The sequence below is a fragment of the Chiloscyllium plagiosum genome, unplaced genomic scaffold, assembly GCF_037043375.1.
Source record: "Chiloscyllium plagiosum isolate Xiang-an unplaced genomic scaffold, Cpla_swu_hap1 HiC_scaffold_19, whole genome shotgun sequence".
Taxonomy (NCBI): domain Eukaryota; kingdom Metazoa; phylum Chordata; class Chondrichthyes; order Orectolobiformes; family Hemiscylliidae; genus Chiloscyllium; species Chiloscyllium plagiosum.
Genome location: NW_028270157.1, coordinates 53,028,190 through 53,041,913, shown reverse-complemented (window position 1 = coordinate 53,041,913; position 13,724 = coordinate 53,028,190). Strand labels below are relative to the sequence as shown.

Below are 13,724 nucleotides of genomic sequence, written 5' to 3'. Positions count from 1 at the left end.
ACCAGGTTACTGTAGATAATCTGCAGCCTCCTGGTACAGGACCAACTCCCTCGTGGTACAAGTGGGCACATATTGTTAGCAGCTGACAATGTACATGTCACTGCTGTTTTTGTTTATGCAGTTGACTTGAGCTTTAACTGATGCGTTCACTTTTAAAACAATTCTTTCTAGGTGTTGAAAGCAGTCTACGAGTAACTCGATGCAAACAAATAATACAAAAACTTCCAGAACACAACTACATTGTGGCAAAATACCTGATATGCTTTCTTAACATGGTGAGTATTGAAAAAGAAACTGTGCACTGCTCTATGTGTCATTTGTAAAGATTGATATTTGGTTGTTATATGTATGTGGTTCCATAAGTACAGTGATATGCAGTGGAGTAGAGCAGCTTAAATCAGATTTGTAAAGAAGCATTTGCACAAACCTGGTGAGCTAACACAATGTTGAAAGGGTGTTCTCCAACAGCCAAAGGGAAGTGGGCACTGTACCACTTTGTGCTGCACCTTGATCATTCTCTCTCCCTCACCCCCCTCAGGCTTTCTCAGTGTTTATTTTTGTTAGACCACTGTTCCTTTGCATTAGGCAATTGTTTCTTAAAACAAAACATATTCAAATTGCCAGGGCTTGCATATCAGCCTGGATGGTAGATGGCTGTGGCCCATTCAAACTGCGATGGAATTGGGTCTGGTCCCTTTCTCTGAAGGCCAGATGTACGATTTTCAGCAGAGGTCACCAGATGGCAATCTGACTAACTCCACCCCTCTCTCACACAGAAATATTACGTCAGGGAATTCAGCACAAGTTGGGGTTGACATCTGCAGCCTTCAGTATCTGTAGGCCTTTGGTGGATGCGTAACCCTTGCACAGTTGTGCAGTGTGGAGGTGCTGTTTGAGGCATTGCTGATCTGTGAGATGGAGGAGCTAACATGGTATACACCTATCATTAGACAAATCACTGAAATGCCCAAGATTAATGGCTATTTATGTTCATGGAAAGGCAGTTCTGAAACAGAATTCTAGTTCTTTGGCCTATTGATTTGAAGCAGAGATTCTGATGGTGATACTAATACTTTAAACTGGGAAAACAGTTGAAATTGTTACTGAATTTTGTACTGTTCTGAATTAATTGCCTGCAGCCCCTCAAGCTGAAACTGCTAGTTGTTTTAGTCTTTCAAATCCCAATATAGTATTTGGCTTCCTGGGTGCACATAAAGGCCCATTACTTAATTCACTCATGATGGTTACATTTCCAAAGACAGCCACGATGTGGAGGAGCTGCTGTTGGACTGGGGTGGACAAGGTCAGAAATCACACGACACTAGGTTATAGTCCAACAGGTTTATTTGAAAGCACAAGCTTTGGAATGCTCCTCCTTCAACAGGCGAAGACTTCACCTGATGAAGAGGCAGCACTCCGAAAGCTTATGATTTCAGATAAATCTGTTGGAAGATGATCAGTTGTCATGTGACCTCTGACCTGTTCAGATGGGGTGAGACATTTTTCTTTTTTCTGGGACTTGTTCATCTTTGGAATGCTGCTTCCACCATCTTTTCATAAAGGAAGTCTTTGATTGTCTTCTGCTCCTTTGCTTGCTAACAATGTATTCCGTTCCATGTTAAAAATATTCTGTGCTAGGTGGGAACGTAGGGCTGGAGGTTACAGTAGGATCAGCCATAACCTTCTCAAATGGCAGTGCAGCGTGAGGGGCGAAATGGCCTGTTCTTGCTCACTGATTTTATGTCAACTGCTTGTTTTTAAAAATGCGATCATCCTTCAACAATCCTTGGTTTTTAAACCAGCTCCTTTTGCATTTCAGTCTGCAATCAGACAGACAGAAAAATGAAAAGATACCATCTTTATACTCTTTGGTATAAATTCTTGAAGTAGTTGATTTTTGTTGGCCTGAGAAACACTTGAGCAACATGCAATGGCATTCCATTTTTCAAAGACCTGGCAGGCCCCATCAGTTCACACCATTCATTTTTGGAAAGTGTTTGTATATTTGGAAACATTTCTTTCACTATGGTTCAATGCTTAATGAGACAGTGAGGCAGACCTTGTTCCTCTGGTGTATAATGAGATTTTTGGCTGTTATCACTGTGCCAGTCTGGGCCATGACGTGTCAATATGAATTTTCAAAAGTCCATTTGTCCTGTGTACTGGTGTGTGTGTGTTTCCATGTCACAGGGCAGCATTTGTTGCCTATCTTAATTGCTCTTCAGAATGGGAGGTGAGCTGCCTTCTTTAATCGCTACAGTCCACATGGTATAGGTACACCCCCACAATAATCTTTGGAAGGAAGTTCCAGGTTTTTAACGCAGTAACAGTAAAGAAACAAAGATATAGTTCCAAGTCAGCATGGAGTGTGCCTTAGAGGGGAACTTGGAGGTAGTGGTGTTCCCATGTACCTGCTGCCCTTGATAGAGGTGTCGATTTCAAAAGTGTTGTCAAAGGAAGCTTTGCGAGCTGCTGCAGCATCTTTGATAGATGGTTGAAACTGCTGGTGCTGTGATGCCATCAGTGATGCAGGGAGTGAATGTTTAAGATGCTGGATGAGGCGCCAGTCAAACAGGCTACTTTATCCATGATGGTGTTGAGCTGCTTGAGTGCTACTGGAGTTGAACCAGATAAGTGGGGAGTATCCCATCACAATCCTGACTTGTGCCCTGTTAATTGTGCAAAGGCTATGGAAAGTCAGGAAGTTACCCATTTCAGAATTCCTAAGTCTCTGACCTGCTGTGTGGTTGTATATTTATAGGATTGGTCCAATTCTGGTCAATGGTAACACCCCAGATTATTGATGGGAAGGGATTCAGTGATGGGTTTTCCAGTGAACATCAAGGAGGCAAGATAAGATTCTCACTTGTTGGAGTTGGTCATTATCTGGCATTCATGTGATCCAAGTGTTTATGGCACCTTGTCTGCCTATGCCTGAATATGGTTCAGGTCTCTCTGCATATAGACATAGGCTGCTTCTGTATCTGAGGAGCTGCAGAATACTGCGGGACATTGTGCACCTAGGAGAAAGTGAGGACTGCAGATGCTGAGATCAGAGTAGAGTGTGGTCCTGGAACAACACAGCCGGACAGGCAGCATCTGAGGAGCAGGAGAATTGATATTTCGGGCATAAGCTCTTCATCAGGAATGAGGCTTGTGGGCTGACAGGTAAATGGGAGGGGGGTGGGGTTGTGGGGGATGGTTGCTGAGAAGGCAATAGGTAGATAAAGATGAGGGAGAAGGTGATAGTTCAGAGAGAAAGGTGGAGCGGATAGATGGGAAAGGTGAAGGACAGGTCAAGAGGGTGGTGCCAAGTTGGAGGCTTGGGACTGGGATAATGTGGGAGGAGGGGAAATGGGAAAACCGGTGAAATCCATATTAATCCTGTGTGGTTGCAGGGTCCCAAGGCAGAATATGAGGCATTCTTCCTCCATGCATCGGGTGGTTAGGGTTTAGTGATGGAGGAGGCCCAGGACCTGCATGTCCTTGGTGGAGTAGCAGGGGGAGTTGAAGTGTTCAGCCACAGGGGAGTGGGGTTGGTTGGTGCGGGTGTCCCAGAGATGTTCTCTGACACGATCCGCAAGTTGGTGTCCTGTCTCCCCAATGTAGAGGAGACCACATCGGGTGCAGTGGATACAATAGGTGACATTGGTAGAGGTACAGGTAAATTTGTGTCAGATGTGGATAGATTCTTTGGGGCCTTGGATGGAGTCGAGGGGGAAATTGTGGGCGCAGGTTTTGCACTTCTTGCGGTGGCAGGAAGTGGGGCGTGGGCTGGTGGAGGTGTGAATCTGACAAGGGTGTCACGGAGGGAATGGTCTCACCGAAATGCTGATAAGGGTGGGGAGGGAAATGTATCCCTAGTGGTGGGGTCTGTTTGTAGGTGGTGGAAGTGGCGGAGGATGATGCATTGTATCCAGAGGTTGGTGGGGTGGTAGGTGAGGACCAGGAGGGTTCTGTCCTTGTTGCATTGGGAGGGGTGGGGTTAAAGGTGTGGGAAGTGGAGGACATGCGCTGGAGGGCATTGTCAACCGTGTGGGAGGGAAAATTGCAGTTCGTATCTTGTGATGGAAGGAAGCAGCAGCTTGGTGATGGTTGGGCCTCGGAGATTACTCTGAGGAACTCCTGCAGAGATGTCCTGGGGCTGAGGTGATTGACCTCTGACAATGGCAGCCATCTTTCTTTGTATGAGGCATGACTCCAACCAATGGAGAACTTCTCTTTCCTTTGGAAAATTGCCATTTTGCATTAAGGTAAATTTGATGTCTGTGGGCGGCACGGTGGCACAGTGGTTAGCACTGCTGCCTCACAGCGCCTGAGACCCGGGTTCAATTTCCGCCTCAGGCGACTGACTGTGTGGAGTTTGCACGTTCTCCCCGTGTCTGCGTGGGTTTCCTCCGGGTGCTCCGGTTTCCTCCCACAGTCCAAAAGATGTGCAGGGTCAGGTGAATTGGCCATGCTAAATTGCCCGTAGTGTTAGGTAAGGGGTAAATGTAGGGGTATGGGTGGGTTTCGCTTCGGCGGGTCGGTGTGGACTTGTTGGGCCGAAGGGCCTGTTTCCACACTGTAATGTAATCTAATCTAAAATCTAATCTAATCTAAGATGTGGGCGCTGTAAGACAGTCTTGAAAGTGAATAATGGGACTCTCAAAATCAAAAATGATAGCAATGAAGTATATGTCAAAATCTACTCCTTGTTTATTCCCTAACCTATTGTCTTTTCAAAAGCACCAATAATGCCAGATTATCCCAGATTACATTGAATCTCCACCCACTCCATATTGAGCTGCTCTGAGGATACCATCTTTGCCCCATACTCCTGCAAGAACAATAATTAGACTAGAACCATAACAACTCTTAACTAAATCTGTAGATAAATTTTGCATTGATATATTGCAAAAATCTAATAAAGTCCATTGTGTCTTATAGGTATCGCAGGAAAGTATCTTCAATAAAATGAACCCATCAAACCTGGCATGTGTCTTTGGAGTGAACCTGATCTGGCCCACGAATGGACCTGCAACGTTGCATGCTCTAACTCCAATAAACATGTTTACTGAGCTACTGATTGAGTACTACAACCAGGTCTTCACCTCTAGGATTTTGCCTAATGAGGTGCTGCCATAAACACTATTACAAACACTGCACCTCACCTCAAAGTCAACTGATCTTAATGGGTACCCATGTTATTGATAGAACAGGCAACAGCAGTTGTCTGTTCTGTATTCTGTTACATAAACCACAGAGCCTGATCGAATGGTTCTCACATTTTGATGCTTGAATTTTGTTTGTCTCTTGCTTCTTCACCGTCTTTATATCAGTAAGTGATAAAATGTTGTTCCAACTGGCTAGTTAAAAGTCATTCAAATCCTCTTCAAATTATCTGTATAAAACATGAAAACTAAATCAAAAAAATCAGCGTTTTTGTTTATTATGCAGTAAAACCGTTTAGAAATGTAGTAGACTTTTGATATGCCTGTTACTTTGTCCTTTTGTTGATCTAGTTTTGCCTTTACAGTAGGGGAGGTGCAGATTTGTCCTTTGCCTGCTGAACTATGGGTGTGTAGTGCAAGGATTAAACAAGAAAATGATGATATTTCTTAGTATTCAACATTTGCGAAAAATCTGCAATTTCTCATGTGTTGTCCAGATAGAATCTTAGTGTGACTCGCGCATTTGTGCCATAAAGTAGTATTAATCTTCTGTTGCACATAGTTGTTAAGGGCTGTGAAATGAATGTTTTCCTTTCCAATCATGTAAAAGCGAAGTATCTAACAAGAGTAAATAAGGCCAAATGTATTTAATGTCACTCGCGTTTGAGGGCAGATTGTAGGAAAACTGGCTTCCCAAGGTCAGGAAATGGTCATACTATATCGTGCCTGCAACAAGTGTACGGAAACTGGTGATGGATCTGTCAAAGGAAAGCAGAAAGCTTCAACACAAAACATTTCTTCCCCTGTCCTAGTTTTACCTTACGTTCTGCTTGGGAATCCTCATTCTGAGTTCTCAGTGAACATTAATGCTGAAATATGAAGACTTTAAAATTTAAGATCTTGAAACATTAGCAGCCGAGGTGAGAACATTAAGGTTTCTTTCACATCAGACTGTTCCAGGTGTCAGTGTAAAGACTCTTAACTCTGCACACTGGGTTTGCTCCAGTCTGAGGTGCTGGCTGAAAGGAGACTAGCCCACTTGTGCCACAAATTGACAATGTGTATTTAACAGGGAAGGAAGTTTTTTTTTATTATCCACTATGTATTTATATTTTTGTTAATTTAATAAAATGTGACATTGACTCCATTGTCTGGTTTTGTAACTATTATTTTTATACAAGAAAAAAAATGTATCTTTCTGTTCTGATTGTGATTCTGCCCAGGGTTTGTGGTGGTTATTGTTGCTGTGGTGATCATGGCTGCTGGTTTAATAACAGTGGGGATGAAATCTGTTTGACAGCATTCTTTTTAGCACGTAGCTGTCTCACACTTCAATGAAAGTGTAGTTCATTAAATCAACACAAATAAACCAATTACAAAGTTTTCAAATGAAAGAATGAGAAATTTTGTTACTTGCTAACTTCAAGTCATAAAATTCAACATTGAACACATGAATAAACATAGGTACAAATTTTAAAATGCACCTAGTACAGCGAGGAAGAGTAAAGACGCTGCAGTTTTAGAAGTCCCTGGCATCGTTAAGGTTAAGTTTTTTAACTTGTGACCGTGATTGTTTAATTGATGAGTTGTATTCTCAGTGGTGGCAAAATATGCAGATATGAATTGTCAGTTACAGAGTCATAGAGATGTGCAGCATGGAAACACACCTTTCGGTTCAACTCGTCCATGCCAACCAGATCACTTAACCCAATCTAGAACAAAGAACAAAGAAAATTTACAGCCCAGGAACAGTCCCTTCGGCCCTTCAAACCTGAGCCGATCCAAATGTACTGTCTAAACCTGTTGGTCAATTCCTAACCATTTGTATCCCTCTGTTCCCCACCTACTCATGCATCTGTCCAGGCGCATCTTAAATTATTCGACCGTGCTTGCCTCTACCACCTCTGCTGGCAATGCCTTCCAGACGCCCACCACCCTCTGTGTGAAGTAATTGCTGTGTGTATCCCCCTTAAACTTTCCATCTCTCACCTTGAAAGCATGACCTCTCATTATTGAATCCTTCACCCTGGGAAAAAGCTTGTCTCTATCCACCCTGTCTATACCCTTCGTAATTTTGTAAACTTCAATCAGGTCCCCCCTCAATCTCCTTTTTTCTAGCGAAAATAAACCTAATCTACTCAACCTCTCTTCATAGCTAGCACCTTCCATACCAGGTAACATCCTCGTAAACCTTCTGCACCCTCTCCAAACCGTCCACATCCTTTTGGTAATGTGGTACCCAGAACTGTACACAGTATTCTAAATGCAGCCGAACCAATGTCTTGTACAATTTTAACATGACTTGCCAGCTCTTATACTCAATACCCCGTCCAATGAAGGCTAGAATACTATATGCCTTCTTGACCACTCTATCCACCTGTGCAGCAACCTTCAGGGTACAATGGACCTGCACTCCCAGATCTCTCTGCCCATCAACTTTTCCCAAGGCTCTTCCATTCACTGTATAATTCGCTCTAGAATTAGACTTGCCTAAATGCATCACCTCACATTTGTCTGGATTGAAAGCCATCTTCCACTTTACTGCCCAACTATCCAGTCCACCTATATCCTCCTGTATTCTCTGACAGTCCCTTATGCTTTCTGCTACTCCACCAATCTTTGTATGATCAGCAAGTTTGCAGATGACACAAACAGTGCCCTCTTCCAGATCATTTATGTATACTACAAACAACAGTGGCCCCAATACTGACCCCTGTGGAACACCACTGGTCACCTTTCTCCATTTCGAGAAACTCCCTTCAACTACTACTCTCTGTCTCCTGTTGCTCAACCAATTCTTTATCCACAGAGCTAGAACACCCTGCACACTATGTGACTTCACTTTCTCCATTAGTCTACAATGAGGAACCTTATCAAATGCCTTACTAAAGTCCATGTATATGACATCAACAGCCCTTCTTTCATCTAACAACTTGGTCACTTCCTCGAAGAATTCTATTAAGTTGGTAAGGCATGATCTTCCCCGCACAAAACCATGTTGCCTATCACTGATAAGCTCATTCTTTTCTAAATATAAATAGATCCTATGTCTCAGTACCCGCTCCAGCAACGTCCCCACCACCAACATCAGGTTCACTGGTCTGTAGTTACCTGGAATATCCCTACTACCCTTCTTGTACAGGGGGACAACATGGTAAAAACAATGACTGCAGATGCTGGAAACCAGATTCTGGATCAGTGGTGCTGGAAGAGCACAGCAATTCAGGCAGCATCCGAAGACAGGCAAAATCGACGTTTCGGGCAAAAGCCCTTCATCAGGAATAAAGGCAGAGAGCCTGAAGCGTGGAGAGATAAGCTAGAGGAGGGTGGGGGTGGGGAGAGAGTGGCATAGAGTACAATAGGTCAGTGGGGAAGGAGATGAAGGTGATAGGTCAGGGAGGAGAGGGTGGAGTGGATAGGTGGAAAAGGAGCTGGGCAGGTCGGACAAGTCCGGACAGGTCAGGGGATCGAGTTGCTGGAGGTTAGAAGCTAGGATGAGGTGGGGGAAGGGGAAATGAGGAAACTGTTGAAATCCACATTGATGCCCTGGGGTTGAAGTGTTCCGAGGCGGAAGATGAGGCGTTCTTCCTCCAGGCGTCTGGTGGTGAGGGAGCGGTGGTGGAGGAGGCCCAGCACCTCCATATCCTCGGCAGAGTGGGAGGGGGAGTTGAAATCCTCGGCAGAGTGGGAGGGGGAGTTGAAATCCTCGGCAGAATGGGAGACTCCCCCTCCTACTCTGCCGAGGATATGGAGGTGCTGGGCCTCCTCCACCGCCGCTCCCTCACCACCAGACGCCTGGAGGAAGGACGCCTGGAGGAAGAACGCCTCATCTTCCGCCTCGGAACACTTCAACCCCAGGGCATCAATGTGGATTTCAACAGTTTCCTCATTTCCCCTTCCCTCACCTCATCCTAGCTTCTAACCTCCAGCAACTCGATCCCCTGACCTGTCCGGACTTGTCCGACCTGCTCAGCTCCTTTTCCACCTATCCACTCCACCCTCTCCTCCCTGACCTATCACCTTCATCTCCTTCCCCACTGACCTATTGTACTCTATGCCACTCTCTCCCCACCCCCACCCTCCTCTAGCTTATCTCTCCACGCTTCAGGCTCTCTGCCTTTATTCCTGATGAAGGGCTTTTGCCCGAAACGTCGATTTTGCCTGTCTTCGGATGCTGCCTGAATTGCTGTGCTCTTCCAGCACCACTGATCCAGGGGACAACATGACCAACCTTCCAGTCCTCTGGCACCTCACCTGTATTTAACGATGCCACAAAGATATCTCTCAGGGCCCCAGCTATTTCCTCTCTCACCTCCCTCACCTCCCTCAGTCCTGGGGATGTGTCCACCTTAATAACCTCTAGTATACCCAACACATCTTCCCTACTTATGCCAACGTGATCCAGACTAATCAAACTTCTATCTCTAATCTCAAGACTCATCATGTTCCTCTCCTCAGTGAACACTGATGCAAAGTAATCATTCAGAATCTCACCCATTCTCTCAGGTTCGACACGCAGCCTTCCTTCATTATCTTTTAGTGGACCAATCCTTTCTCTAGTTACCCGCTTGCTTCTTACATAAGAATAAAATGCTTTGGGATTTTCCTTAATTCTGCTTGCTAAAGCTATTTCATGACCCCTTTTAGCCCACTTGATTCCTTGTTTAAGACTTGTCCTACTCTTCCGATATTCCTTCTGGGCCCGTTCTGTTCTCAGCTGCCTAGACCTTATGTTCGCTTCCCTTTTCCTCTTGGCTAGTCGTACAATTTCTCCTGTCATCCACAGTTCATGAATCTTGCCCTTCCTATCCTTTGCCTTCAACGGAACATGCCTTTCCTACACTGCCGTTGACCTATCTTTGAAAGCCTCCCACATCTCAAATGTGGACTTCCCTTCAAATAACTGTGTCCAATCCACATTTCCCAGCTCCTGTCTAATTTTGATATAATCGGCCTTGGCCCAGTTTAGTACTCTTCCCTGAGGACCACTCTCTTCTTTATCTGAGTATTCTAAAACTTAGAGTTGTGGTCACTGTTCCCAAAGAAATCCCCCACCTCAACTTCTACCACCTGTTCTGGCTCATTCCCCAGTACCAGGTCCAATATGGCCCCTTCCCTCATCGGTCTAGTCCCATTTGCCAGCACTTGGCCCATATCTCTCTAGACCCTTCCTATTCATATACCCATCCAGATGCCTTTTAAATGCTGTAATTGTACCAGCCTCCACCACTTCTTCTGGCAGCTCATTCCATACATGCACTATCCTCTGTATGAAAAAGATGTCTCTTAGGTCCCACTCTCAGGTTTAAACCTATGCCCTCTAGTTCTCTACTCCCCCACCCCAGGGAAAATACCTTGTCTATTTACCCTATCCAGACCCCTCATGATTTTATAAACCTTTATGAGATCACCCCTCAGCCTCCAATGCTCCAGGGAAAACAGCCCCAACCTATTCAGCCCATTATAGCTCAAATCCTCCTATCCTAGCAACATCCTTGTGAATGTTTCCTGAACTGTTTCAAGTTTCACAACATCCTTCCAATAGGAAGGAGACCAGAATTGCATGCAATATTCCAAAAGTGGCCTAACCAATGTCCTGTACAGTTGCAACGTGACCTCCCAACTCCTGTACTCAATACTCTGACCAAAAAAAGCAAGCATACCAAACATCTCCTTCACTATCCTATCTACCAGTGACTACTTTCAAGAAACTATTGTGACAAAACTGATCTTTTATCGAATTTATGCAATCCTTGGCTTTTTTCAGCAAAGTCATAAATGTCACATGTCCGAAAAGCCTGGAGGCTAAAGGGTTTTAAGGTCAATTGATCAATAGCTAACAGATACTGCCTCAGGCAGAAGGCTTTCCAGTTTTAAATAAAACACTTGTACAATGACAGGGGAGTGGCCAGTTCTCTCAGCTCAGCTTTTCTCTAGTTTGGTTTGAGTAGGTAGTGTAAAGAAAGGCAGCTGGACAAACAGAAGCAGGTCCATGCTGGTACTCTCTCTCTCTCTCTCTCTCTGACTTCTATCCTGTTAGAGCTTGTGTTTGATTTTACCTTTTTATGCCAAGGGGTGTTTATGGGGATTGTTGCAAGTATTTGGAACAGCATCATTAAGTTGGGATAGTCTGTTGGGTTTTCAGATTGGATAAGTTATTCTGTTTTTTTTTGTTAGTGTTTCATTCAGTAATCTTGTAAATAAATTCTGTTTTGTTTTCAACTAAGTGGTTTGACCAGCTGATTCTCCCCTGGAATATCCACTGTACACCTGCTTAAAACAACGAGCAAAGTTAGGGACTGGGTTACCTTCTTGAAATGTTTTGAGGGAGTCTGGCCTATGAACCTGCACTCCACTTTGTTCAGCAACATTCCCCAGGACCTTACCATTAAGATTAGATTAGATGACATTACAGTGTGGAAACAGGCCCTTCAGCCCAACAAGTCCACACCGACCCGCTGAAGCGCAACCCACCCATATCCCTACATTAACCCCTTATCTAACACTACGGGCAATTAACATGGCCAATTCACCTGACCTGCACATCTTTGGACTGTGGGAGGAAACCAGAGCACCCGGAGGAAACCCACGCAGACAACGTGCAAACTCCACACAGTCAGTCGCCTGAGGTGGGAATTGAACCCGGGTCTCTGGCGCTGTGAGGCAGCAGTGCTAACCACTGAGCCACTGTGCCGCCCAGTGTATAAGTCCTGCCCTGATTTGCCTTTCCAAAATGGAACACCTCACATTTATCTAACTTAAAGTCCATCTGACACTCCTCAGCCCATTGGCCCATCTGGTCCAGATCCTGTTGTACTCTGAAATAACCTTCTTCGCTGTCCACGACACCTCCAATTTTGGTGTCATCTGCAAACTTACTCACCATATCTCCTATGTTCATATCCAAAGCATTTATATACATGACAAAAAGTAGTGGGCCCAGCACCGATCCTTGTGGCACTCCACTGGTCACAGGCCTCCAGTCTGAAAAACAACCCTCCACCACCACCCTCTGTCTTCTACCTTTGAGCCAGTTCTGTATCGAAATGGATAGTTCTCCCTGTGTTCCATGAGATCTAACCTTGCTAACCAGTATACCATGAGGAAGCTTGTCAAACATCTTTCTGAAGTCCATTTGATCATGTCTACTGCTCTGCCCTCATCAATCATCTTTGTTACTTCTTCAAAAAACTCAAATCAAGTTTGTGAGATATGATTTCCCACACATCAAGCCATGTTGACTATCCCTAATCAGCCCTTTCCAAACACATGTACATCCTGTCCCTCAGGATTCCCTCCAACAACTTGCCCACCACCAACGTCAGGCTCACCAGAGTATATTCCCTGGCTTTTCCTTACCATCTTTCTTAAATAATGGCACCACGTTAGCCAACCTCCAGTCTTCCAGCACCTCACCTGTGACTAATGATGATACAAATATCTCTGCAGAGGGCCCAGCAGTCGCTTCTATAGCTTTTGATGCAAAAGAACAAGATTAGGAGAGAAGCAAAAAAAAAATTGGTAAAATAAGCTGCGAGATTAAATAATGGAATATGTAATAAAACAGTAAAGATTCTTACAGGCATATCAATATTAAAACAACAGTTGTGATGGGGATAGGAATATTAGTAGAGACTGCATAATATACCACATTGAGAAATGGCAGAAATAGTAAATAATTATTACACATTTTAGTAGTTACCAAGGCGATCAATCAGGTAGACATATTGAATAATGATATGAATAATGTGGTAACGCATTTAAGATAAGCAGGATGTTTTAAAACAAATAAAATAAATTCAAGTACGACAAAGTCCCTACTCTGGATAGATGGCATCCATAAAGTTTCAAAGGATTTAAAAGAAGAGATAATAGAAACATTGACTCCTATTCAATCATTTGTTAGAAAAATGTGTAGTGCCAGTGAACTTGTAGATAGTAATGTAATTCCTACATTTAAAATATCCCTAGGAAATTATTGATCAGTCAGATTCACTATCAGTGGTAGGAAAGATAACTGAATCATTAGTAAAGGAGTAAACAGAAAGTCAACACAGATTTCAGAGGGAAATTTTGCTTGACTAAATGTTTAGTGTTTTGAGGAGGTAATGAAGAATGTAAAGAATGCTGACAATTAATACAAATGATTTGGATTTTAAAGAGACTTTTGATAAAATTCCCTGTAATAAATCTGTATAAGGCCGCAGAATGTGAAGTTGGGCCAAATGACAATGGACTGTGTTGGACTTTGGCTCAATCTACCAGCTTACTTTCCTCTATGTGTACCCCGAGTCCTGCGTGTTCTTTCAATGAAGCAATAGGAGAAGGTATTCGGTCTCAAACTCTTAGTTTATTTTAGCAGTAAGTGGATAAAACATACAGAGCTCTGGGTCTAGGTCTTCCCAGTCTTTTATACAGAACGTCATGCAATCACTGAGGTGGGATTGTCTTCTGATTGGCTGTTGATCTGACTCCATTCTCCGCCTTCTCGTGTTCCCGGATGTCTGACCCCATGTGACCTCCTTCTGCCCGCAAAACAGTCTCCACGTGACCTCCTCTTGTGCGCGAAAT

The 13,724-nt window shown here is 44.0% G+C and overlaps 1 protein-coding gene across 4 annotated transcripts in view; it reads left to right on the top strand.

The window, feature by feature from the left end:
* LOC122559556 (rho GTPase-activating protein 8-like) overlaps nucleotides 1-6,300 on the top strand; it is a 108,783-nt gene extending 102,483 nt beyond the window's left edge. For all 4 annotated transcript variants that reach the window (XM_087997390.1, XM_087997389.1, XM_043709223.2 and 1 more), the window contains 2 exons: nucleotides 172-275; nucleotides 4,930-6,300. In XM_087997390.1, the coding sequence (XP_087853516.1) occupies nucleotides 172-275; nucleotides 4,930-5,127 (302 nt within the window). In that variant the 3' untranslated portion in view covers nucleotides 5,128-6,300. The remainder of the gene's footprint in view (nucleotides 1-171; nucleotides 276-4,929) is intronic.
* Nucleotides 6,301-13,724: the final 7,424 nt, after the last annotated feature.